We start from the raw sequence: 26867 nt of genomic DNA on the forward strand, positions 1-26867 counted from the left end.
TGGCGACCATGGTGTACGCAAACCCTTTGTTTGAAGAAATGAGTGACGGTGAGGACAAAGAGAGAGATGTTCAGTTAAACGATCCTGCTGAGCCGGAGAATGATGACGACAGCATCAACGAAAATGTTCATGATGCGCGTGCGAAAAGCGTACGTACCAGTTTTTGTCTTTTTCTCTTTCTCTCTCTCTTATAAAAGAACGATTAGGTCCCTTATTTGGTTATTTTGCTTTAACGAAGTTCCTACCAGGCCACCATTAAGATTCGACCCAAAAGGGAATAACCTTTGATTGAACCAAATACTAGCTTTGAGACCGTCCTTCAGTTTGTTTTCATCTGGGATGATAACGTAACTGAATAGCAATGATAAGAATTCCTGGTTTACAAACGACATTGATTGAAAGGCTGGCATTAGGTAAAAAAGGGCAGCTTCTGATAACCAATGTTCGACCTGCTATGTACACAAGTACAGATTAATAGACTGTTACATATATAGTGAAGTTAGTAGAACCTTGAAATAGTAGGATTGAACGGGTGTTTCACTGAAACCCGTTATTGATGATGGTTTGGATCTAGTTCAAGCTTCATTTTTTTGTAACTTGTTCTCTTTGCAACTTTTAAGTCAACAACTTTTAACACTGACATGGAATTCATAAACACATTTCACTAGCAGTTTGTATTTGCTACAAGAGATAATCCACTTGGCTGGAAGAAACTTGACAACTCCTGAGAAGATTAAAGAATGCCGTAACGGTTCTATAAGTCACTCCACTGTTAGGCATCTGTAGCGCACCGTAGCTATGTCTCCAGTTACTTTCTAAGAGATATTATTGGTAAACTTGCTACCCCAGCCACCTTGCCCGTTACCCTGCTAGAATTTCGTGAAGGAAAGATTCAGTTTCGCTGGGACAATTCTTTGGAGAAAACTTCCCGTCAAGTCTCACATTTCACCATTCATATCGCAGTTTTAGACATAATTTTAATCTTTAGGTATACAAATAGCTGTTTTACGATAGCAGAAAGAAAAGTAGTTCAGTTTAGTCTAAATAAAGAACTAATAAGTTGACCGTGTATAAATAAGGTAATTTTTTCGTTCTTTCGTTCGTTCTTCCTTTCGTTCAATTATTCATTCGTCCTCTATTGGTTTCTGTAATAATTCATTTTACCCAGTATATAATTATTTTAATTACTGTACATATTCTAATCCGCATATATTCCCTACCAGTTTTTCTTGTTTTTTAGTCGGTTAACATTTTCTTTTCTTTTACCGTGCTAAATGATTGTTCAAGCGAGGCACTGAAATACCGCGTTAGTTTATCACGAGTTATCCATATCGGTTTACCCATGTACCTACAACAAAGCCTTTTTTCTACCGGTACAGACTCAATTACAATTTTACTTTTTTTATGTTTTTCATTTAGGGTTGCAAAAGGAGGTTGGCACTCTGTGTGGCAACGGGCAGGAGCAAAGCAGGGTGCATAAAAAAGTACCTTAAATGTCGCAGTGGCCGTGAGCTGGAGATCTGAAATGGTCTTGTAGTCCTGTTGCAAGAAATATCGGCGTTTTCTTCTAGAAAATTATTAGACTGTCGAGCCGACGCTGTGTAACGCCTTAGATTGATGACTGATAAATAAATCTGCCTAATACAACTGAATGCTGTTGAATTATTTTTGAGAGTTAAACCTGCTCTTCGAGTCGTGGTGATACATACAGGCGGAGCGCTAGCGAGATTAAACACGGTTTCTGCAGCATGAGGCAATTATACTAGGAACTTGATGAAATCGTCGTTTAATAGATACTAAAAGTTATATCTCACCTCAACTCAACTCACCTCACCCCTCACCCCATTCCCATCTCACCACCTACCCCAGGGGTGCTTGTCCATCGTACGGTGACTTCCAGCATTTGGTACCCAATTACACACCTGGCCCCGGTTGTTCATAGATCGTATAATTTTATGCACTGGATAAAGCGCTTTCTATCGTATAAAATGTATATAAAATTGGAAGGCAATCTATTCGCTGGATGGTGACTTATGCACTGGACATATAACGTTATCCACACTCTTTGAACAACCGAGGCTTTGAAACAGAGATACTAAGTAACTGGAGTAAATTCCTTGTCTGAAAAAACAACACGTCAATTCCGAAAGCAACGAAGGCAATTTGACTGGAGTAGGTTTGACCATGAAGTGATTCACTTTATATCGATGTTGACAGTTTATATCGATGATCACTGTTGGATTGCCAGGGAGAAAATTCATGGCAAATCTCAGTTAAAAACCAACAGGCTATTTCCAAGTTCCCGTGTGAGCCTTATTTTGAAAGCGAGGCTAAGTGCTGAAGCTTTTTATATCGGAATGCCTGCCAGTTTGCTTTCTTCCGGGATAACACAACTAACATCTAACTTGAAAGGTTTTTCGAATTTCAGACTCTCTCTACACTTTTCCGAGGAAAAACGATCACTTCTATTTAATAAACTCAAAATTTTTTTCCGAATTTCGGATGATCGTCCCCCCTCAGCATTTATTACCGGCATTCGCTGTCACGCCATCGTCGTGTGCGTGAAAAAAAAAATTAAAACCATTTCATGAATGAAGTACAAAAATTTACATGTTATAAATGATAAATAAATAAGAAACCTGTCCAAGTGTCAGGTCTATCTATATCCCGTACTCGAGTTATTTGACAAAATGTTTCAAACTAATTTATAGAGCTTTAATAGTATGGAGACGCCATGTTGGTGTCCCTCTGAGGAACACCAACATGGCGGCCGGAAAGAGGAAAAAAACATCTGGAGTTCACTTTTGCCAGAAAAGAGGTTTGTTTTCCCTTGTGAAATTCCAATGTTAAGATAAATGTTTCTCCTCAAGCTTAAATTGTTTAGAATGCTGAAAATCACTCCAAGAGGCAATTTGAAGTTACGGAACGGCTCTGTCACGGCCGTCTACTTGATGTCACGCACGATGAAAACTCGAAAATTGAAACTCTTCTATTTTCAAAAGGAAGTACGACATCAAGCTAAGAAATTGTGAAAAGACGTATTTTTAGGTAATCTTGAACGCCCTCCAAACTAAAATGTGGCGTTACAATTTGGATAAATTCAGAGTAAACACAGGGATTTACTTTAAAAATGACTTATTTTTCAGGGTACATTAGCAACCTGTGTCGGAAAAATAGTTTTGCACGTAGCAGTCAGTCAAGTTAATTCGGAAAGAAACGGAAAATCGGCCCTTAATGAAAGGGGCAGCTTCCACGGAACGGCAAAATCTCCAATTTATTCCAAGAATGATTTGTACTGTTTGCTCTGTATCTAAAAGTAATGCTTCAAATGACAAAAATAATTGCACTGTTTGCTCGGAAGTACAAAAATCCTCCGAGCGATATAAGATGTTTGGAATTAACAATTCTCTCAAAGAATAAAGAAGAGATTTGAAGACTATGAATACGAAAAGGTTCAGAATTTCTGATCTCCCATCATTTAAAACTGAACAAAACCTGCTATTTACACCGATTCTGAGGGACTCAGAATTTTTGATACCCCTAACATTTAAAACTGAATAAAACTCGCTATTTACACCTATTCTGAGGGACTCAGAATTTCTGATCCCCCCATCATTTAAAACTGAACGAGATCGGCCATTTTCACCGATTCTAAGGGACTCAGAATCTCTGATCTCCCCATCACTTTGAACTGAACAAAACCGGCTATTTTCACCGATTCTAAGGGATTCAGAATTTCTGATCCCCCCATCATTTGAATTAAATACTGAACTGGCTATTTACACCGATTCTGAAGGACTCAGAATTTCTGATCCCCCTATCATTTAAAACTGAATAAAACTGGCTATTTACACCGATTCTAAGGGACTCAGAATTTCTGATCCCCCCATCATTTAAAACTGAACAAGACCTGCTATTTACACCAGATTCTAAGGGACTCAGAATTTCTGATCCCCCCAACATTTAAAACTGAATAAAACTCGCTATTTACACCTATTCTGAGGGACTCAGAATTTCTGATCCCTCCAACATTTAAAACTGAACGAAATCGGCCATTTTAACCGATCCTAAGGGACTCAGAATTTCTGACCCCCCCCCCCCCCCCCCCATCATTTCAACTGAATACTGAACTGGCTATTTACACCGATTCTGAAGGACTCAGAATTTCTGATCCCCCCATCATTTAAAACTGAACAAGACCTGCTATTTACACCAGATTCTAAGGGACTCAGAATTTCTGATGCCCCCAACATTTAAAACTGAATAAAACTCGCTATTTACACCTATTCTGAGGGACTCAGAATTTCTGATCCCTCCAACATTTAAAACTGAACGAAATCGGCCATTTTAACCGATCCTAAGGGACTCAGAATTTCTGACCCCCCCCCCCTCCCCCCCCATCATTTCAACTGAATACTGAACTGGCTATTTACACCGATTCTGAAGGACTCAGAATTTCTGATCCCCCCATCATTTAAAACTGAACAAGACCTGCTATTTACACCAGATTCTAAGGGACTCAGAATTTCTGATCCCCCCAACATTTAAAACTGAATAAAACTCGCTATTTACACCTATTCTGAGGGACTCAGAATTTCTGATCCCTCCAACATTTAAAACTGAACGAAATCGGCCATTTTAACCGATCCTAAGGGACTCAGAATTTCTGATCCCCCCCATCATTTCAACTGAATACTGAACTGGCTATTTACACCGATTCTGAAGGACTCAAAATTTCTGATCCCCCCATCATTTAAAACTGAACAAGACCTGCTATTTACACCAGATTCTAAGGGACTCAGAATTTCTGATCCCCCCAACATTTAAAACTGAATAAAACTCGCTATTTACACCTATTCTGAGGGACTCAGAATTTCTGATCCCCCAACATTTAAAACTGAACGAAATCGGCCATTTTATCCGATCCTAGGGGACTCAGAATTTCTGATCCCCCCGTCAATTAAAACTGAACAAAACCGGCTATTTTCACCGATTCTAAGGGATTCAGAATTTCTGATCCCCCATGATTTAAAACTGAATACTGAACTCGCTATTTACACCGATTCTGAAGGACTCAGAATCTCTGATCCCCCCAACATTTAAAACTGAACGAAATCGGCCAATTCCAACGATTCTAAGCGACTCAGAATTTTTGATCCCCAAATCACTTAAAACTGAAAAAAACCGGCTATCTTCACCGATTCTAAGGGATTCAGAATTTCTGATCCCCCCCTCCCATCATTTAAAACTGAACAAGACCTGCTATTTACACCAGATTCTAAGGGACTCAGAATTTCTGATCCCTCCAACATTTAAAACTGAATAAAACTCGCTATTTACACCTATTCTGAGGGACTCAGAATTTCTGATCCCTCCAACATTTAAAACTGAACGAAATCGGCCATTTTAACCGATCCTAAGGGACTCAGAATTTCTGATCCCCCCCATCATTTCAACTGAATACTGAACTGGCTATTTACACCGATTCTGAAGGACTCAAAATTTCTGATCCCCCCATCATTTAAAACTGAACAAGACCTGCTATTTACACCAGATTCTAAGGGACTCAGAATTTCTGATGCCCCCAACATTTAAAACTGAATAAAACTCGCTATTTACACCTATTCTGAGGGACTCAGAATTTCTGATCCCTCCAACATTTAAAACTGAACGAAATCGGCCATTTTAACCGATCCTAAGGGACTCAGAATTTCTGATCCCCCCCCCATCATTTCAACTGAATACTGAACTGGCTATTTACACCGATTCTGAAGGACTTAGAATTTCTGATCCCCCCATCATTTAAAACTGAACAAGACCTGCTATTTACACCAGATTCTAAGGGACTCAGAATTTCTGATCCCCCCAACATTTAAATCTGAATAAAACTCGCTATTTACACCTATTCTGAGGGACTCAGAATTTCTGATCCCCCAACATTTAAAACTGAACGAAATCGGCCATTTTATCCGATCCTAGGGGACTCAGAATTTCTGATCCCCCCATCAATTAAAACTGAACAAAACAGGCTATTTTCACCGATTCTAAGGGACTCAGAATTTCTGATCCCCCCAACATTTAAAACTGAATAAAACTCGCTATTTACACCTATTCTGAGGGACTCAGAATTTCTGATCCCCCAACATTTAAAACTGAACGAAATCGGCCATTTTATCCGATCCTAGGGGACTCAGAATTTCTGATCCCCCCATCAATTAAAACTGAACAAAACAGGCTATTTTCACCGATTCTAAGGGACTCAGAATATCTGATCCCCCCCCCCCCCCCATCGTTTAAAGCTGAACAAAACCAGCCATTTTCGCCGATTTTAAGGGACTCAGAATTTCCGATCCCTCCATCATTTAAAACTGAGTAAAACTGGATATTTACAACGATTCTGAAGGACTCAGAATTTCTGATCCCCCATCACTTAGAACTGAACATAACCTGCTATTTTACACCAAATTTTAAGGGACTCAGAATTTCTGATCCCCTCATTACTTAAAACTTAAAATAATTGGCTATTTATACCATATTCTGACAATGTGTACTTATTTTCCCCGACCTCTAAACAGCTTCTTTTAAGTCTCTATATTGATAAGTTGAATCCACTTCCATTCAGACTTGTCAAGAGCGGTTGTCTTATTTCACCACCTTCTCTGGATGCCAGTGCACTGAAACGTGTTATCCTTTATTTCTGAAGAAAAATAAATATAACGAGTAAAACGCTTTATACCAAAGTGAAGTGTAACATGGACGAGGACAAATTCTCTTAAACCAAGTCGATAGCAGGAATAACAAGCACGAAACTGTTCTGAGTGTTCAGCGATAAAATTATTTCCGGTACAATATAATCCATTTCAACCTGGGATTTCATTCAAGTCTTTTGAGTCTGTTTGAAGCTATTTAAAGTATAGCAAACACAACTGAATATTCTTTCCAACTTGAAAAGCAAAATGTACATACCAAAGGATGCATAGCCATTTTTTGTCCGCGCGCAACACAAGCAGCCCAAGCTCGCGTCACCAGAGAGAGTGTAATAATAAACTACTAGTGGGACGGTGACCTTTGAGTGCAAGCCGTATTGGGTTACATGCAGCCGTTGTGATTTTTTTTTTGTATGGGAAATAAAATAATGTCGATTCTGAAGCTTAGATAACGCTACATTTAGCTTTCATACAATAAAATGAATAAAACTGACTAACCTCCGGTGTATTCTTGCGCGTTTGGGGATTATTTTATCGGGTGGGGGGTGAGTCTAATAGACGTGGATCTAGACTCTCATATGCGTGATAAACGAACATCCTGCAATCTCACATGAAATTACGAGTTCGGGGATGAGGGTACGTTTAATTTGTTCATGGCGCGAGCTGTGGGGATCTGCGATCCACCTTAACATTATTGAGTTCGACAAACACATAAAAGTAATCCAAACTGTGGCTATCGTTTATTGTATTGCTTTTTTGTTTGAGACTCGTAAAATCTTGGATCTTGGATCGACTAAATGATACAACTGACGTCATTTTGGTTTTGATTCTTCAAGCTGTAACAAAACTGTAACTTTATTTATGCCGATACAATGTACTGAACGGAATTTGGGAGCTCTGTGCGGGGACGCACTACTTTGCTGAAGATGATATGATGTACAACAAATGAACAAGTCCAGGTTTGGCATTTCTTGGCCACTTAAATACTGTGGCGGTTTTAATTGAAACTCAAATAAAAGTGAATTGTTTACAATGCCAATGGTAATTAAAATATCATTTTCAGCAAAGGTGGAGCGAAAAAGGCGCCCCACGGCTGGTAAGCGAAAGTACAAAGCATAAATGATAATCCAAAAGATTATAAGGGAGCGGAGGGCGGGAAAATTGTTTTCGCCAGGAGATATACTCGCTGTGATGGTGAAAGCAAGAGGGAATTTTTGCCAATGCGACCAGTCCTTTATACTAGCGGACAAATTAGGCTCTCCCACATGATTGGCTGTTATGTCACATGACAGACCACCATCGGATTAACAAATATGTGCCTAGACTACAATTGGTGAATGTACCGACATAAATAACATCATGCGTTGACATGATGTTTGGTTACATACAAATAAACTAGATTAACTTTCCCTGGTTAATCATTTACCATATAGCCTTCGAAAAACCGGTTGTTAGGCTGGTTTGTCAATGATACTGGAGCAACCGTCAATACTACTAAATGTCGCTATTGTCATGATACAATTACAAATGTCGTTATTGTCATTACACAAACAAACGTTCTTCTCGTAAGATATGAACCCTCTACTCTCATATTTAAAATTCGGAATCTTAAAACTGCAAAACAACTGTAACTGTAAATAATCTGGATTAACTTTCATGAATTTGCCAAAGTGGCTTGTGAAAAACCGGAATCTAGACTGGTTTTGTTGAATCGTTACTTTAGCTAGCGAGCAGTTTCCTTCCTTCACCCCCCACCCCCCCCCCCCCCCCAATTTTTTTTTTGGTGGGCAGGGAAAAAATGTTTTTCCCTTTTCTTGTTTGTATTTGGGATTTGAGCATGTTACATTTCGAATCTTGATTTCTAATCCTCTCTAGGATCAGAGATCAGATCAGTTTATAATTTCTTTCAATTTCAGATTTTCGTTTTTCCCTTCCTTGTAATCAGAGTTCCATTAATAGAAAACGGAACATAAAAATAAACAACAAACATGTTTTTAGTAACTAAAATATGCTGGTATCACGTATATTCGAGGGATAACTCTCACGACAATAAGCTCTAGTGTATTTGCCGTTGCCGATTAAGGCATTTCAATGGTCGAATCGTCCAACTGAGTAAAGCTTGAGGTTGGCCGCTGATAAGATTGGCCCTTAAAATTTTTAACGGACGTGCGTAAATAAAGCTGAAGTAACGTGTACTGGGACTCCAGTGGCACAAACAAATACAGCTGACGATAAAATTATCAATTCAATTCGAAAAACAAACTTAGCACATAAATTTTTTGCGACACTTTCTAATTTTGCATATTTCGTGAAAACGAGAAAATTCAGTCACGAAAATTAAATTAAGCGACTTGCCCCTCACCCCTCACCCCCCACCAACACCCCTCACCCCTCACTTGATGCACCTAAACGATAAAGAAAATGATTTCACGCTTCAATTTTTGTCAATTTGTGTTTTGCGCGTTTACCGAGGCAGTTACTCCCATTCAAATCGCGCGCGTCAATTAAGGTTTTACAATTCCTCTACTGACATGGTTGTGACCGGGGTTGTGACATTTCTATGCCATCCTTTCTAAGGCGAGATAAACCTTTTTCGATGAACCTTTGTCATGAGTTCATTTTGTTTGAACGAAGCATATGCATATATATCGTCCGTGGACTAATTGCATGGCCAAACGTTTGTAAACGTGTTGTCATATGCAAGACATGAAAGCCACTTCATAAATAGAGTCACTTGGTTTTTCATCTGCACAGAAGATTTAGCGGTTTAGATTTATCTATTTTCGTTGATTAATTGCTGAATATTTCGTTTTCAGTCTTACCGTAGCTGTTCGCCGGTTCAGAGAGCCTGTAAAAAGGCGAGGAGATACGAAAGACCATGGAAAGAAACCCATCAGGGAGAAGAAAATATACTTTATAACAGAATTCTGTGGACTCGTCGAAGCAACGGTCCGAATTCCAGTCTCCTGGACTTAGAAGCGTTATGTTTTTGAAACCAGATTTTTGCAGACGGAGTAATCCAGAGCTCAGAATATCAGACGCCTTGCATTGATCAATCAGTTTGTGCTTGGGTTTGTGTGGATTTCCAGTATTCTTTAGGCTGCTTGAAAACATAAATTTGCGTGGACAATAAGAATTTCTCTGCTAAAATGACGATTTCTTCATCGATTGTTTTTCACTCCACCAAAATCCACATAGAATTGAATTAAATAGAACTTCACGAAAAAAAAAAAAAAAACAGTTTTAAGTGTTAAAAGGATCAGAAATTCTGACTCTTTAGAATCTGGTGTAAGTATCCGGTTTTATTCAGTTATAAATGATGGGGGATCAGAAATGAGTCCCTTAAAATCGGTGTAAATAGCCGGTTTTGTTCAGTTTTAAGTGTAGAGGGATCAGAAATTCTGAGTCCCTTAGAGTCGGTGAAAATGGCCGATCTCGTCCAGTTTTAAATAATGGGGGGATCAGAAATTTTGAATCCCTCAGAATAGGTGTAAATAGCGAGTTTTATTCAGTTTTAAGTGTTGGGGGGATCAGAAATTCTGAGTCCCTTTGAATCTGGTGTAAATAGCAGGTTTAATATTGTTCAGTTTTAAATGTTGGGGGGATCAGAAATTCTGAGTCCCTCAGAATAGGTGTGAATAGCGAGTTTTATTCAGTTTTAAATGTTGGGGGGATCAGAAATTCTGAGTTCCTTAGAATCTGGTGTAAATAGCAGGTTTTGTTCAGTTTTAAATGATAGGGGATCAGAAACTCTGAATCCCTTAGAATCGTTGTAAATAGCCAGTTTTATTCAGTTTTAAAAGATGGGGGGGATCAGAAATTCTGAGTCCTTCAGAATCGGTGTCAATAGCCAGTTCAGTATTCAGTTTTAAATGATGGGGGGATCAGAAATTCTGAGTCTTTCAGAATCGGTGTAAATAGCCAGTTCAGTATTCAGTTTTAAATGTTGGGGGGATCCGAAATTCTGAGTCCCATAGAATCTGGTGTTAATAGCAGGTTTTTTTCAGTTTTAAATGTTGGGGGGATCAGGAATTCTGAGTCCCTCAGAATAGGTGTAAATAGCGAGTTTCGTTCAGTTTTAAGTAATGGGGGGATCAGAAATTCTGAGTCCTTTTATAATGCTTTTACGTTGAATTATAAGCGCTACCAACCAACACCCTGATCAATCCTCTTTCGGAAGCTTTCTCGTATAAGATCCCCTGTAAACCACGAATTCTTAACACTGCTTTTCATCCCAGATGAAAGCAAACGGAAGGGCAGTCTCAAAACTAGGTTATTACCCCTGGTAGGAACTTCGTGAAAGCAAAATAACCGAATTAGCGACCTAATCGTTTTTTTAATAAGAGAGAGAGAAGAAAACATAAAAACTGAATTGATACTACCTTATTTTTCATACGCTCATCATCATCATTTTCGTCGATGCTGTAGTCATCATTCTCAGTAAAATGGTTTAGCTAAACATCTCCCTCTTCGTCCTCACCGGCACTCAATTCTTCAAACAAGGGGTTTGCGTACACCACGGTCGCCAGAAGGACGAAGGCTAATGCAAATATCAGCCTCACGTTTTCTTTCTTTTCAGCCGAGCTCAAATCAAATGCGACGTTACTCCATCACGAGTGAATCAGCTTCCAAACGCTTGCTGCTCCTTTATAAAAGTTTGTGAAGCAGATGGCCGTCAATCGTTGGATAACAAATTCAATACACCTGATTATGGGAAAATTTGAAGGCAAACAGCTCAAGGAAAGTATATTTGAAGTTTTAGACACTGTTTTAACAGCTTTTTCATAACCTGCTAAATTTTTAAAGCGTCAAAGAAATCCGTTTCACTTTAAAAGGCACATAGGTAAAATGAGATTGAACATTTTCAAATTGTATATAAAGACATAGAATTATACTGAACAATCTATCGACGTTGTAAAAAGGTAATCCCCCCTAGAAATCAACTCAGTTTTTTTTCCTTTCATTTATCATGTTGATAGCGTCAATGAGTTTGCTTTTACTGCGCAAATATATCACGACTAAATTATAAGATATTCCATTTACTTGACAAACGTTAAATTTTAGTTTGCTTCGATTTAGAAAAAACTAATATTTTTTTTTCGAGTGTTGTGAGCAGCTGAGTTTTAGTGCGATCTGCGCGCGAAAAAAGTATCCTGAAAGAGTTGCAGTTTATAACACGGAAGAGGCTTACACCATACTAACTTAATTCATATCGGTAAAAAATTAAATTGCCTCGCTTAAGCTGTTACCATGCTCCCATTCAATTCAAACCTGTTAACTAAGAACATTGTTGTTTCCTATTTTAAATATTTATAACTGCAAAGTCTAAAGACGTCCGTTTTTGTCTCGTTAAAAAAGGTGTCATCGGTAACTGGGGAATCAAATTTATATCGCTAAAAAAGTATTTTCCCCAATGTATATTTTTTACTTTTTTTTAAGTAGGGAGTGGGTATGGTAACTTTATTAGCCAGATCAACTACAAAATCACACACACACAAAAAAATTAGAAAATTGAAACATGAGTTCATGCGATATTGGGTTTGCCAGGTGACGTCATTCCCTAACAGATTCAACCCAGGCGTGCAGAATGATGCCGACTGGAAAGTAAAAACATGAACAACGCATTGGGTTTGGAAAAGAGCTAGCGCTTATCACAAATATCAGAGAACAAACTGACCCATTACGAGATTTGTATGTTAAACTGGTTAGATATTTCGTCGGTAAAAATACCTAAATCTCTCAGAAATATTACGAGACGTCAGTACAAAGATTGCAAAGAATCGTTTTAGGTTAAGTGGTTTTTTAGGATTTGAATTTTAGCATTCGGCATTTTCAAATGACTATTTTACAAATTGGATAACCATTCAACTTTGTTTGACAATCTCAACTGAACGTGGGTAGTTTTGGTCGATTCTGCAATTGAAAATTAATATGCATGAGTTAAAAATTTGAAAAATTGTTTATTCTTGCAGCTGAGTCTGAAATTAAAGCGCACATTGTGAAGTGCCTGGTTAACATTACACGTTTCATTTAAAGTTATATTAAAATAAAGAGAAAATTTTTAGATTTTCATTTTTCACCATAGAAATAAGCTTTCCAATAAGATCTTACAATTGTAAATGGTTTGAACCCAGGAGTCATGTCATAAGTACGTAAATTATGATCATCCGGGTGAGTGTAGTCCTGAGAAGGACTGTTTGTGGTGACTTTGACTGACGTTTCGACAACCTGAGCGGAAGTCATCTTCAGAATCAAGTGTGGTATATATACGTCTCTGGTTGTTAACCTGATTGGTCAACGAAGTCCAGATGTTATTGGTCGTTTGTCAGTAAGCCGTGATGTTATTGGCTGTGAAGACTGTAAAAAGTGATTGGTGCGTTTCGATCCGTCTTTTGTTAGTCAAAAAGTCCCTGGGTCTATTGTTAGTAAAATGTCTATTGTTTGTTTGTTTCGTTGTTATTGTCAATAAGTCGTTTGTATGGTGCAGGAAGTTGTAGGCAACGGTTGAGTGGCGTTCGTTCTAAGTTAGTAAACCAGCTTTCCAGAGTGAGTCGTTGATAGTAATTTGTACTGTAGGTAATCCACTTGGCAGAGTCCCAGTCGATTCTGTGGTTCGTTTGTAAATGGTGCTCAGCAATGTGATTGTTGATATCACCATTTCTAGTTGCTCGTTTGTGTTCAGTCAGTCGTACGTTTAAATTTCTGCCGGTCTCACCAATATAAGTGGCCTGTCAGTCGCAGCATTTGATCTTGTTAACTGCTCCCTGTCTGCGGTTAGGTTCGTCTTTGTCCTTTACTTTCGTCAGTAGTTGTCGTAAAGTGGTTATAGGTTTGTGAGCTACACGGATATTGTAAGGTTGTAGAATCCGTGCGATAGTCTAGAAGTGCCCCTTACGTAAGGTATAGTTACAGTAGTTACGGGAGTCGCATCGTTGTTTGTGACGTTAGGTTCAGTGTTCTTGTAAGTGTTACGTCTAACAAAGTCCTTGTTGTAGTTGTTCTTGTTGAAAACGTTGTCTAAGTAGTTGTTTTCGTCTGCGAGTCTGTCAGGTCACCACAAACAGTCCTTCTCAGGACTACACTCACCCGGATGATCATAAGATCTTACAAATAGAAAAAAAATTGAAAAAGAGTGATGATTTGCGGAGAAAATGGGATAAAAGCGGTTTTCACCTGAAACAAACCTTTCCTCTCATTGACAACATATATATTGCTGTTTTCTCAATCTTTTATCTTCGCTTGGAGAGGACACCTTCAAGAGTTAAAACTCAAAAAATACTTTGGTCGATTTAAGTCAATTTTGATCGTGTCGGGGAATTTGAAACTTCTAAAAATTTGTTCCTTGAAAATCCATTTCCGTGCGTTGACTCCTCATTTTTTTCTCGCCGTTTGAAAACAATTCTATAACTTTTGAACGCAATCGAATTAAGGAAAACCCAACACGATTTTTTAGCCATTGGGATCCTGGCCTCCAAAAAAAAAACTTCAAAATGTAAAAAGCGCATTGATTTGCAACGCTAGCACAACGATCTTCTTCTTCAAGTTTCGACTGTGAGGAAAACTCAAGAATTCAATTTCTTAAAACACGAATAAAATATTTAAATAACCAGTTCCATAAGCTTTTATTTAATACGTTTGGCGGTTAGTTTTTTTACATTTGGGCGTTAGTAATTCTTACGTTTGGGGGTTAGTAATTCTTAAGTTTGGAAATTAGAAACTGACGTTTGGCATTAGTCATTTTAACGTTTAAGGGCTAGATTTCTTACGTTCGAGGGTTGGTAATTCTTACCTTTGATGGTTAGATTTCTTACGATCGGTGGTTACTAATTCTAACGTTTAGAGGATAGACTTATTAGGTCTAAGGGTTAGTTTTCTTATTGTTAGGGGTCGGCAATTCTTACGTTTGGCGCTTAGATTTCTTACGTTTGGAGTTAAGTAATTCTTACGTTTGGGGGTTAGTAATTACTACGTTTGGGGGTTAGATTTCTTACGTTCGGGGGTTAGTAATTTTTACTTTTGGGGGTTAGATTTCTTACAGTTAAAGGTTAGATTTCTTACGTTTAGGAGTTAGATTTCTTATCTTTTAGGGCTGAGTAATTCTTACGTTTGGGGGTTAGATTTCTTACGTTTGGGGGTTAGTAATTCTTACGATTAGGGATCAGACTTTTTACGTTTGGGGGTTAGATTCTTAACGTTTGGGGGTTAGTAATTCTTACGTTTGGGGGTTAGATTTCTTACGTTTGGGGGTTAGTAATTCTTACGTTTGGAGGTTAGACTTATTACGTCTAGGAGTTAGTTTTCTTACAGTTTGGGGTCAGCAACTTTTACGTTTGGGGGTTAGATTTCTTACGTTTGGGGGTTAGTAATTATTAGTTTTGGGGGTTGAAATTGTCACGTTTGAGGGGTAAGTAATTCTAACGTTTATTGGTTAGATTTCTTACGTTCGGAAGTTAGTAATTCTTACGATTGGGGGTCAGACTTTTTACGTTTGGGGGTTAGTAATTCTTACGTTTGGGGGTTAGATTTCTTACGTTTGGAGGTTAGTAATTCTTACGATTGGGGGTCAGACTTTTTACGTTTGGGGGTTAGTAATTCTTACGTTTGCAGGTTAGACTTACTACGTCTAGGGGTTAGTTTTTTTACAGTTGGGGGTTAGCAACATTAACGTTTGGGGGTTAGTAATTATCAGGTTTGGGGGTTAAAAAATGTCACGTTTGAAGGGTAAGTAATTCTAACGTTTATTGGTTAGATTTCTTACGTTCGGAAGTTAGTAATTCTTACGTTTGGGGGTTATATTTCATACGTTTGGGGGTTAGTTATTCTTATGTTTGGCGGTTAGGTTTCTTACGTTTGCAGTTTAGTAATTCTTTCGTTTGCGATATTGTAATTTTTTTATCTTTGGCGGTTAGTTTTCTTATCTTTGGGGGTTAGTAATTCTTACGTTTGGGGGTTAGATTTCTTACGTTTGGGGGTTAGTAATTCTTAAGTTTGGAAATTAGAAACTTACGTTTGGCATAAGTAATTTTAACGTTTAAGGGTTAGATTTCTTACATTTGAGGGTTAGTAATTCTTACGTTTAATGGTTAGATTTCCTACGTTCGGGGGTTACTAGTTCTCACGTTTGGAGGTTAGACTTACTAGGTTTAGGGGTTAGTTTTCTTATTGTTGGAGGTTAGCAATTCTTACGTTTGGCGGTTAGATTTCTTACGTTTGGAGTTTAGTAATTCTTACGTTTGGGGGTTAGTAATTACTACGTTTGAGGGGTTAGATTTCTTACGTTCGGGGCTAGTAATTTTTACGTTTGGGGGTTAGATTTCTTACGGTTAGGTGTTAGATTTCTTAAGTTTGGGTGTTAGATTTCTTATCTTTTGAGGCTTAGTAATTATTACGTTTAAGGGTTAGATTTCTTACGTTTGAGGATTAGTAATTCTTACGATTGGTGGTCAGACTTTTTACGTTTGGGGGTTAGATTCCTTCCCTTTGGGGGTTAGTAATTACTACGTTTGGGGGTTATATTTCTTACGTTCGGGGGTTAGTAATTTTTACGTTTCGGGGTTAGATTTCTTACGGTTAGGGGTTAGATTTCTCACGTTTCGGGGTTAGTAATTCTTACGATTGGAAGTCAGACTTTTTACGTTTGGGTGTTAGATTTTTTACGTTTGGGGGTTAGTAATTCTTACGTTTGGGGGTTAGATTTTTTACGTTTGGGGGTTAGTAATTCTTACGTTTGGACGTTAGACTTATTACCTCTAGGGGTTAGTTTTGTTACAGTTGAGGGTTAGCAACTTTTACGTTTGGGGGTTAGTAATTATTAAGTTTGGGGGTTGAAATTGTCACGTTTAAGGGGTAAGTAATTCTAACGTTTATTGGTTAGATTGCTTACATTCGGAGGTTAGTAATTCTTACGTTTGGGGGTTAGATTTCATACGTTTTGGGGTTAGTTATTCTTATGTTTCGCGGTAAGGTTTCTTACGTTTGCAGGTTAGTAATTCTTTCGTTTGGGATATTGTAATTTTTTACCTTTGGCGGTTAGTTTTCTTACCTTTGGGGGTTAGTAATTCTTACGTTTGGGGGTTAGATTTCTCACGTTTGGGGGTTAGCAATTCTTAAGTTTGGAAATTAGAAACTTACGTTTGGTATTAATAATTTTAACGTTTAACGGTTAGATTTCTTACTTTGAGGGTTAGTAATTCTTATGTTTGATGGTTAGATTTCTTACGTCCCGGGGTTACTAATTCTAACGTTTGGAGGTTAGATTTCTTACGTTTGGAGTTTAGTAATTCTCACGTTTGTGGGTTAGTAATTACTACGTTCGGGTGTTAGATTTCTTACGTTCGGGGGTTAGTAATTTTTACGTTTGGGGGATAGATTTCTTACGGTTAGGGGTTAGATTTCTTACGTTTGGGGGTTAGTAATTGTCACGATTGGGGGTCAGACTTTTTACGTTTTCTGGTTAGATTCCTTACGTTTGGGGGTTAGATTTCTTACGTTTGGGGGTTAGTAATAATTAGTTTTGGGGGTTGAAATTGTCACGTTTGAGGGGTAAGTAATTCTAACGTTTGTTGGTTTGATTTCTTACGTTCGGAGGTTAGTAATTCTTATATTTGGAGGTTAGATTTCATAAATTTGGGGGTTAGTTATTCTTATGTTTGGCGGTTAGGTTTCTTACGTTTGCAGGTTAGTAATTCGTTCGTTTGGGATATTGTAATTTTTTACGTTTGGCGGTTAGTTTTCTTATCTTTGGAGGTTTGTAATTCTTACGTTTGGAGGTTAGTAATTCTTAAGTTTGGAAATTAGAAACTTACGTTTGGCATTAGTAATTTTAACGTTTAAGGGTTAGATTTTTTTTACGTTTGAGGGTTAGTAATTCTTACGTTTGATAGTTAGATTTCTTACGTTCGGGGGTTACTAATTTTAACGTTTGGAGGTTAGACTTATTAGGTCTAAGGGTTAGTTTTCTTATTGTTGGGGGTTAGCAATTCTTACATTTGGCGGTTAGATTTCTTACGTTTGGAGTTTAGTAATTCTTACGTTTGGGGGTTAGTAATTACTACGTTTGAGGGGTTAGATTTCTTACGTTCGGGGGTTAGTAATTTTTACGTTTGGGGGTTAGATTTCTTACGGTTAGAGGTTAGATTTCTCACGTTTGGGGGTTAGTAATTCTTACAATTGGGGGTCAGACTTTTTACGTTTGGGGGTTAGATTTCTTACGTTTGGGGGTTAGTAATTCTTACGTTTGGGGGTTAGATTTCTTACGTTTGGGGGTTAGTAATTCTTACGTTTGGAGGTTAGACTTATTACCTCTAGGGGTTACTTTTGTTACAGTTGGGGGTTAGCAACTTTTACGTTTGGGGGTTGAAATTGTCACGTTTGAGGGGTAAGTAATTCTAACGTTTATTGGTTAGATTGCTTACATTCGGAGGTTAGTAATTCTTACGTTTGGGGGTTAGATTTCATACGTTTGGGGGTTAGTTATTCTTATGTTTGGCGGTTAGGTTTCTTACGTTTGCAGGTTAGTAATTCTTTCCTTTGGGATATTGTAATTTTTTACCTTTGGCGGTTAGTTTTCTTACCTTTGGGGGTTAGTAATTCGTACGTTTGGGGGTTAGATTTCTCACGTTTGGGGGTGAGCAATTCTTAAGTTTGGAAATTAGAAACTTACGTTTGGCATTAATAATTTAAACGTTTAACGGTTAGATTTCTTACGTTTGAGGTTTAGTAATTCTTATGTTTGATGGTTAGATTTCTTACGTTCGGTGGTTACTAATTCTAACGTTTGGAGGTTAGACTTATTAGGTCTAGGGGTTAGTTTTCTTATTGTTGGGAGTTAGAAATTCTTACGTTTGACGGTTAGATTTCTTACGTTTGGAGTTTAGTAATTCTCACGTTTGTGGGTTAGTAATTACTACGTCTGGGGGTTAGATTTCTTACGTTCGGGGGTTAGTAATTATTACGTTTGGGGGATAGATTTCTTACGGTTAGGGGATAGATTTCTTACGTTTGGGGGTTAGATTTCTTATCTTTTGGGGCTGAGTAATTCTTACGTTTAAGGGTTAGATTTCTTACGTTTGGGGGTTAGTAATTGTTACGATTGGGGGTCAGACTTTTTACGCTTTCAGGTTAGATTCCTTACGTTTGGGGGTTAGTAATTCTTACGTTTGGGGGTTAGTAATTCTTACGTTTGGAGGTTAGAGTTATTACGTCTAGGGGTTAGTTTTCTTACAGTTGGGGGTTAGCACCTTTTACGTTTGGGGGTTAGATTTCTTACGTTTGGGGGTTAGTAATTATTAGTTTTGGGGGTTGAAATTGTCACGTTTGAGGGGTAAGTAATTCTAACGTTTGTTGGTTTAATTTCTTACGTTCGGAGGTTAGTAATTCTTACATTTGGGGGTTAGATTTCATACGTTTGGGGGTTAGTTATTCTTATGTTTGGCGGTTAGGTTTCTTACGTTTGCAGGTTAGTAATTCGTTCGTTTGGGATATTGTAATTTTTTACGTTTGGCGGTTAGTTTTCTTATCTTTGGGGGTTTGTAATTCTTACGTTTGGGGGTTAGTAATTCTTAAGTTTGGAAATTAGAAACTTACGTTTGGCATTAGTAATTTTAACGTTTAAGGGTTAGATTTTTTTTACGTTTGAGGGTTAGTAATTCTTACGTTTGATAGTTAGATTTCTTACGTTCGGGGGTTACTAATTTTAACTTTTGGAGGTTAGATTTAGCAGGTCTAGGGGTTAGTTTTCTTATTGTTGGGGGTTAGCAATTCTTACATTTGGCGGTTAGATTTCTTACGTTTGGAGTTTAGTAATTCTTACGTTTGGGGGTTAGTAATTACTACGTTTGGGGGTTAGATTTCTTACGTTCGGGGGTTAGTAATTTTTACGGTTAGAGGTTAGATTTCTTACGTTTGGGGGTTAGATTTCTTATCTTTTGTGGCTGAGTAATTCTTACGTTTAAGGGTTAGATCTCTTACGTTTGGGGGTTAGTAATTACTACGTTTTGGGGTTAGTAATTCTTACGTGTGGAGGTTACACTTATTACCTCTAGGGGTTAGTTTTCTTACAGTTGGGGGTTAGCAACTTTTACGTTTAGGGGTTAGATTTTTTACGTTTAGGGGTTAGTAATTATTAGGTTTGGGGGTTGAAATTGTCACGTTTGAGGGGTAAGTAATTCTAACGTTTATTGGTTAGATTTCTTACGTTCGGAGGTTAGTTCTTCTTACGTTTGGGGGTTGGATTTCATGCGTTTGGGGGTGAGTTATTCTTATGTTTGGCGGTTAGGTTTCTTACGTTTGGGGGTTAGTAATTCTTAAGTTGGGAAAATTAGAAACTTAGGTTTGGCATGAGAAATATTAACGGTTAAGGGTTAGGTTTTTTACGTTTGAGGGTTAGTAATTCTTACGTTTGATGGTTAGATTTCCTACGTTCGGGGGTTACTAATTCTAACGTTTGGAGGTTAGACTTTTTAGGTCTAAGGGTTAGTTTTCTTATTGTTGGAGGTTAGCAATTCTTACGTTTGGCGGTTAGATTTCTTACGTTTGGAGTTTAGTAATTCTTAAGTTTGGGGGTCAGACTTTTTACGTTTGGGGGTTAGATTCCTTACGTTTGGAAGTTAGTAATTCTTACGTTTGGAGGTTAGTAATTACTACGTTTGGGGGTTAGATTTCTTACGTTCGGGGGTTAGTAATTTTTTACGTTTGGGGGTTAGATTTCTTACGGTTAGGGGTTAGATTTCTTACGTTTGGGGGTTAGATTTCTTCTCTGTTGGGGCTGAGTAATTGTTACGTTTAAGGGTTAGATTTCTTACGTTTGGGGATTCTTAATTTTTACGATTGGGGCTCAGACTTTTTACGTTTTGGGGTTAGATTCCTTATGTTTGGGGGTTAGATTTCTTACCTTTGGGGGTTAGTAATTCTTACGTTTGGGGGTTAGATTTCTCACGTTTGGGGGTTAGTAATTCTTAAGTTCGGAGGTTAAACTTATTAGGTCTAGGGGTTTGTTTTGTTACAGTTGGGGGTTAGCAACTTTTACGTTTGGGGGTTAGTAATTATTAGGTTTGGGGGTTGAAATTGTCACGTTTGAGGGGTAAGTAATTCTAACGTTTATTGGTTAGATTTCTTACGTTCGGAGGTTAGTTATTCTTACGTTTGGGAGTTAGATTTCATACGTTTGAGGGTGAGTTATTCTTATGTTTGGCGGTTAGATTTCGTACGTTTGCAGGTTAGTAATTCTTTCGTTTGGGATATTGTAATTTTTTACCTTTGGCGGTTAGTTTTCTTACCTTTGGGGGTTAGTAATTCTTACGTTTGGGGGTTAGTAATTCTTAAGTTTAAAAATTAGAAACTTACGTTTGGCTTTAGTAATTTTAACGGTTAAGGGTTAGATTTCTTACGTTTGAGGGTTAGTAATTCTTACGTTTGATGGTTAAAATTTCTTACGTTCGCGGGTTATTAATTCTAACGTTTGGAGGTTAGACTTATTAGGTCTAGGGGTTAGTTTTCTTATTGTTGGGGGTTAGCAATTCTTACGTTTGGCGGTTAGATTTCTTACGTTTGGAGTTTAGTAATTTCTTACGTTTGGGGGTCAGACTTTTTACGTTTGGGGGTAAGTAATTCTTACGTTTAAGGGTTAGTAATTACTACGTTTGGGGGTTAGATTTGTTACGTTCGGAGGTTAGTAATTTTCACGTTTGGGGGTTAGATTTCTTACGTTTGGAGGTGAGATTTCTAATCTTTTGGGGCTGAGTAATTGTTACGTTTAAGGGTTAGATTTCTTATGTTTGGGGGTTAGTAGTTCTTACGATTGGGGGTCAGACTTTTTACGTTTGGGGGTTAGATTCCTTACATTTGGGAGTTAGATTTCTTACCTTTGGGGGTTTGTAATTCTTACGTTTGGGGGTTAGATTTCTTACCTTTGGGAGTTAGTAATGCCTAAGTTTGGAGGTTAGACTTATTAGGTCTAGGGGTTAGTTTTCTTTATCGTGGGGGGTTAGCAATTTTTATGTTTTTCGGTTAGATTTCTTACGTTTTGGGGTTAGTAATTCTTAGGTTTAAGGGTTAGATTTTATTTACGTTTTGGGGTTTGTAATTCTTGCGTTTGAGGGTTAGTAATTCTTACGTTTGGGGGTTAAATTTATTACGTTTGGGGGTTAGTAATTCTTACGTTTGGGGGTTAGATTTCTTACGTTCGGGAGTTAGATTTCTTACCTTTGGGGGTTAGTAATTCTTACGTTTGGGAATTAGAAACTTACGTTTTGCATTAGTAATTTTAACATTTAAGGGTTAGATTTCTTACGTTTGAGGGTTAGTAACTCTTACGGTTGATGGTTAGTTTTTTTACATTTCGGTGTTAGTAATTCTTACGTTTTGGGGTTAGTAATTCTTACGTTTGAAGGTTAGAATTCTTTCGTTTGAGGGTTAGTAATTCCTAAGTTTGGGGGTTGGATTTGTTACGTTTGGGGATTAGTAATTCCTACGTTAGGGCTTTAGATTTTTTACGTTTGGTAGTTTTTAATTCTTTTGTTTCGGGGTTAGATTTTTATACGTTTGAAGGTTAGTAATTCTTACGTTTAAGGGTTATTTTTTTACGTTTCTAGTTAATGATTGTTAAGTTTTAGGGGTTAGATTTCTTACTTTTAGGGGTTAGTTATTCTTATGTTTGGGGGTATGTAATTCTAACGTTTGGGGGTTAGTAATTTTTACGTTTAGGGGATAGATTTCTTACGCTTCGGGTTTTGGAATTTTATTACGCTTGGGGGTTAGATTTCTTACGTTTGGAGGTTAGCAATTCTTACGTTTAATGGTTTTGATTTTTTTACGTTTGGAGGTTAGTAATTTTTACGTTTTGGGTGTTACAGTTTTTATGTTTGAGGGTTAGTAATTTTAACGTTTAGATGTTAGATTTCTTACCTTTTGGGGGCTAGTAATTCTTACGTTTAAGGGTTAAATTTTTTACGCTTGGTGGTTTGTTAATCTTACGTTTGGGGATTAGATTTCTTACGTTTGGAGTTTAGTAATTCTTACGTTTGGGGTTAGTAATTACTACGTTTGGGGGTTAGATTTCTTACGTTCGGGGGCTAGTAATTTTTACGTTTGGGGGTTAGATTTCTTACGGTTAGGGGTTAGATTTCTTACGTTTGGGGGTTAGATTTTGTTATGTTTAGGGGTGACTAATTGTTACGTTTAAGGGTTAGATTTCTTACGATTGGGGGTTAGTAATTTTTACGATTGGGAGGTCAGACTTTTTACGTTTGTGGTTTAGACTTCTTACGGTTAGGGGTTAGATTTCTTACGTTTGAGGGTTAGTAATTCTTACGTCTGATGGTTAGATTTCTTACGTTCGAGCGTTTGTAATTCTCTTTTTTGGGGGGTTAGTTTTCTTACGTTTCGGTGTTAGTAATTCTTACGTTTTGGGGTTAGTAATTCTTAGGTTTGGGGGTTAGATTTTTCTTGCGTTTCGGGGTTTGTAATTCTTGCGTTTGAGGGTTATTAATCCTTACGTTTGGGGGTTAAATATATTACGTTTGGGGGTTAGTAATTCTTACGTTTGGGGGTTAGATTTCTTACCTTTGGGTGTTAGTAATTCTTACGTTTGGGAATTAGAAACTTACGTTTGGCATTGGTAATTTTTACGTTTAAGGGTTAGATTTCTTACGTTTGAAGGTTAGTAATTCTTACGTTTGATGGTTAGATCTCTTACGTTCGGGCGTTTGTAATTTTTTCTTTGGGGTGGGGGTTAGATTTGTTTCGTTTGGGGATTAATAATAACTACGTTAGGGCTTTAGATTTTTTACGTTTGGTAGTTTTTAATTCTTTTGTTTCAGGGTTAGATTTCTTACGTTTGGGGGTTAGTAATTCTTACGTTTAAGGGTTATTTTTTTTACGTTTATTGTTGATGATTGTTAAGTTTAGGGGTTAGATTACTTACTCTTAGGAGTTAGTTATTCTTATGTTTGGGGGTATGTAATTCTAACGTTTGGGGGTTAGTAATTTTTACGTTTAGAGGTTAGATTTCTTACGTTTTCGGTCTGGTAATTCTTACGTTTAGGGGATAGATTTCTTACGCCTCGGGTTTTGGAATTTTATTACGTTTGGGGGTTAGATTTCTTACGTTTGGAGGTTAGCATTTCTTACGTTTAATGGTTTTGATTTCTTACATTTGGGGGTTAGTAATTTTTACGTTTTGGGTGTTACATTTTTTATGTTTGAGGGTTAGTAATTTTTACGTTTAGATGTTAGATTTCTTACCTTTTGGGGGCTAGTATTTCTTACGTTTAAGGGTTAAATTTTTTACGCTTGGTGGTTTGTTTTTCTTACGTTTTGGGATTAGATTTCTTACGTTTGGAGTTTAGTAATTCTTACGTTTGGGGGTTAGTAATTACTACGTTTGGGGGTTAGATTTCTTACGTTCGGGGGCTAGTAATTTTTACGTTTGGGGGTTAGATTTCTCACGTTTGGGGGTTAGTAATTCTTACAATTGGGGGTCAGACTTTTTACGTTTGGGGGTTAGATTTCTTACGTTTGGGGGTTAGTAATTCTTACGTTTGGGGGTTAGATTTCTTACGTTTGGGGGTTAGTAATTCTTACGTTTGGAGGTTAGACTTATTACCTCTAGGGGTTACTTTTGTTACAGTTGGGGGTTAGCAACTTTTACGTTTGGGGGTTGAAATTGTCACGTTTGAGGGGTAAGTAATTCTAACGTTTATTGGTTAGATTGCCTACATTCGGAGGTTAGTAATTCTTACGTTTGGGGGTTAGATTTCATACGTTTGGGGGTTAGTTATTCTTATGTTTGGCGGTTAGGTTTCTTACGTTTGCAGGTTAGTAATTCTTTCGTTTGGGATATTGTAATTTTTTACCTTTGGCGGTTAGTTTTCTTACCTTTGGGGGTTAGTAATTCGTACGTTTGGGGGTTAGATTTCTCACGTTTGGGGGTGAGCAATTCTTAAGTTTGGAAATTAGAAACTTACGTTTGGCATTAATAATTTAAACGTTTAACGGTTAGATTTCTTACGTTTGAGGTTTAGTAATTCTTATGTTTGATGGTTAGATTTCTTACGTTCGGTGGTTACTAATTCTAACGTTTGGAGGTTAGACTTATTAGGTCTAGGGGTTAGTTTTCTTATTGTTGGGAGTTAGAAATTCTTACGTTTGACGGTTAGATTTCTTACGTTTGGAGTTTAGTAATTCTCACGTTTGTGGGTTAGTAATTACTACGTCTGGGGGTTAGATTTCTTACGTTCGGGGGTTAGTAATTATTACGTTTGGGGGATAGATTTCTTACGGTTAGGGGATAGATTTCTTACGTTTGGGGGTTAGATTTCTTATCTTTTGGGGCTGAGTAATTCTTACGTTTAAGGGTTAGATTTCTTACGTTTGGGGGTTAGTAATTGTTACGATTGGGGGTCAGACTTTTTACGCTTTCAGGTTAGATTCCTTACGTTTGGGGGTTAGTAATTCTTACGTTTGGGGGTTAGTAATTCTTACGTTTGGAGGTTAGAGTTATTACGTCTAGGGGTTAGTTTTCTTACAGTTGGGGGTTAGCACCTTTTACGTTTGGGGGTTAGATTTCTTACGTTTGGGGGTTAGTAATTATTAGTTTTGGGGGTTGAAATTGTCACGTTTGAGGGGTAAGTAATTCTAACGTTTGTTGGTTTAATTTCTTACGTTCGGAGGTTAGTAATTCTTACATTTGGGGGTTAGATTTCATACGTTTGGGGGTTAGTTATTCTTATGTTTGGCGGTTAGGTTTCTTACGTTTGCAGGTTAGTAATTCGTTCGTTTGGGATATTGTAATTTTTTACGTTTGGCGGTTAGTTTTCTTATCTTTGGGGGTTTGTAATTCTTACGTTTGGGGGTTAGTAATTCTTAAGTTTGGAAATTAGAAACTTACGTTTGGCATTAGTAATTTTAACGTTTAAGGGTTAGATTTTTTTTACGTTTGAGGGTTAGTAATTCTTACGTTTGATAGTTAGATTTCTTACGTTCGGGGGTTACTAATTTTAACTTTTATACCGCCTTGACATAATAATTCAACGTTTAAACACTTGCTGAAGTATTAAATGCAGAAGTTAGGAGGAAAACACAAACGAGGAGCTCGAGGATCAGTGGAAGAAGAAGAACTATCGACACTTAAAAGAGCCAACATGGCGGAATGTCAGGAAGAAGAGGCCGCGGAGTTAGTGGAAGCGACAAATGAAGCAATAAACATCGAAGGTGAGCCCAGTAATGCAGAACTAAGGGAGATGTTGGTAGATATTCAAATAAATACTTCAACTATCCTACGCGAAAACAAATCAATCAGAAGCGAAATGACCGATCTCAAGCGCACAATCCAACATCAAACAGATGATATAACCGCGTTGAAATCATCTCTAGAACATATAACGAAGCAGTACAACGAGGCAGAACGTGAGCTGGTGGCAGCAAGAAAGAAAATTCAAGAGCAGGAAGAAGAAATTGGTGAATTGTACGACCTTCAAGACAAACTAGAACAATACACGAGGAAAAACTCCCTAGAAATACATGGTGTACCAGAAAGCGCCTACACCGAGACGGAAGACGTGGTGCTAAAATTAGCGGAGGCCCTAGATGTATCGGTGGAACCAAAGGATATCGAAATATGTCACAAGCTGTACAGGAAGGGTAACAAACCAATTATTGTAAAATTCATAAGCCACAAGGTCAAAACAAATCTGTACAGGGCTAGGGCTAAGCTAAAAAATGTCAGAGTTTCTAACATCTTCCCGCAGTGCTCGTCGTCAACTCTAGTGCAAGCCGACAGAATTTTTTTAAACGAGAATCTTACCTCGTATAGGAAAAAAATAATGAATCGGGCAAACGAGATGCGGAGAAATAATGAATTGTTGAGTGTCTGGTCTATGGATGGATCAATATATGTCAAGACCTCTCCGCAGGGTAAGCCAGTCAGAATTAACGAGCTGGAAGACTTAGATTATCTTTAAACGTTCAATTGTCTGGCCAAAGAGGACAAAAACTGTTACTTACATTTGGGACAGGAACAAAAAACGCAAATTTCGGAGAAGAAGAAGGGAAACGCTCATAAACTACTTTAATTTACGTTTTTGTATAATTTTAGTTTTGTTTTGCTTCTGTATTATTTTTTTTTTCTAATTTGCATATATATTTTTCTTGTCTTTTTTTTGT

The 26867-nt window shown here is 37.6% G+C and overlaps 3 protein-coding genes across 9 annotated transcripts in view; 2 read left to right on the forward strand and 1 right to left on the reverse strand.

Moving 5' to 3' along the window:
* The window catches only part of LOC146451468 (uncharacterized), a 176857-nt gene extending 175205 nt beyond the window's left edge, over positions 1-1652 (forward strand). For both annotated transcript variants that reach the window (XM_085098861.1, XM_085098859.1), the window contains one exon: positions 1420-1652. In XM_085098861.1, coding sequence (XP_084954987.1) covers positions 1420-1524 — 105 coding nt within the window. In that variant the 3' untranslated portion in view covers positions 1525-1652. The remainder of the gene's footprint in view (positions 1-1419) is intronic.
* LOC146451470 (uncharacterized) overlaps positions 1-26867 on the reverse strand; it is a 236248-nt gene that overhangs the window by 84157 nt on the left and 125224 nt on the right. The gene's annotated exons all lie outside the window — the stretch shown is intronic.
* LOC146451475 (uncharacterized) lies at positions 25720-26686 on the forward strand. Of its 2 annotated transcripts, XM_085098966.1 has the most exons (2): positions 25720-25916; positions 26079-26686. In XM_085098966.1, the coding sequence occupies exons 1-2, from the start codon at positions 25763-25765 to the stop codon at positions 26663-26665; spliced, it is 741 nt and encodes a 246-aa protein (XP_084955092.1). In that variant the 5' UTR covers positions 25720-25762; the 3' UTR covers positions 26666-26686. The 2 variants fall into 2 exon arrangements, with proteins under 2 accessions (XP_084955092.1, XP_084955091.1); XM_085098965.1 differs by having other exon boundaries at positions 25720-26686.

This window comes from Pavona decussata, unplaced genomic scaffold (assembly GCF_977016875.1).
Source record: "Pavona decussata unplaced genomic scaffold, jaPavDecu1.1 SCAFFOLD_386, whole genome shotgun sequence".
Classification (NCBI taxonomy): domain Eukaryota; kingdom Metazoa; phylum Cnidaria; class Anthozoa; order Scleractinia; family Agariciidae; genus Pavona; species Pavona decussata.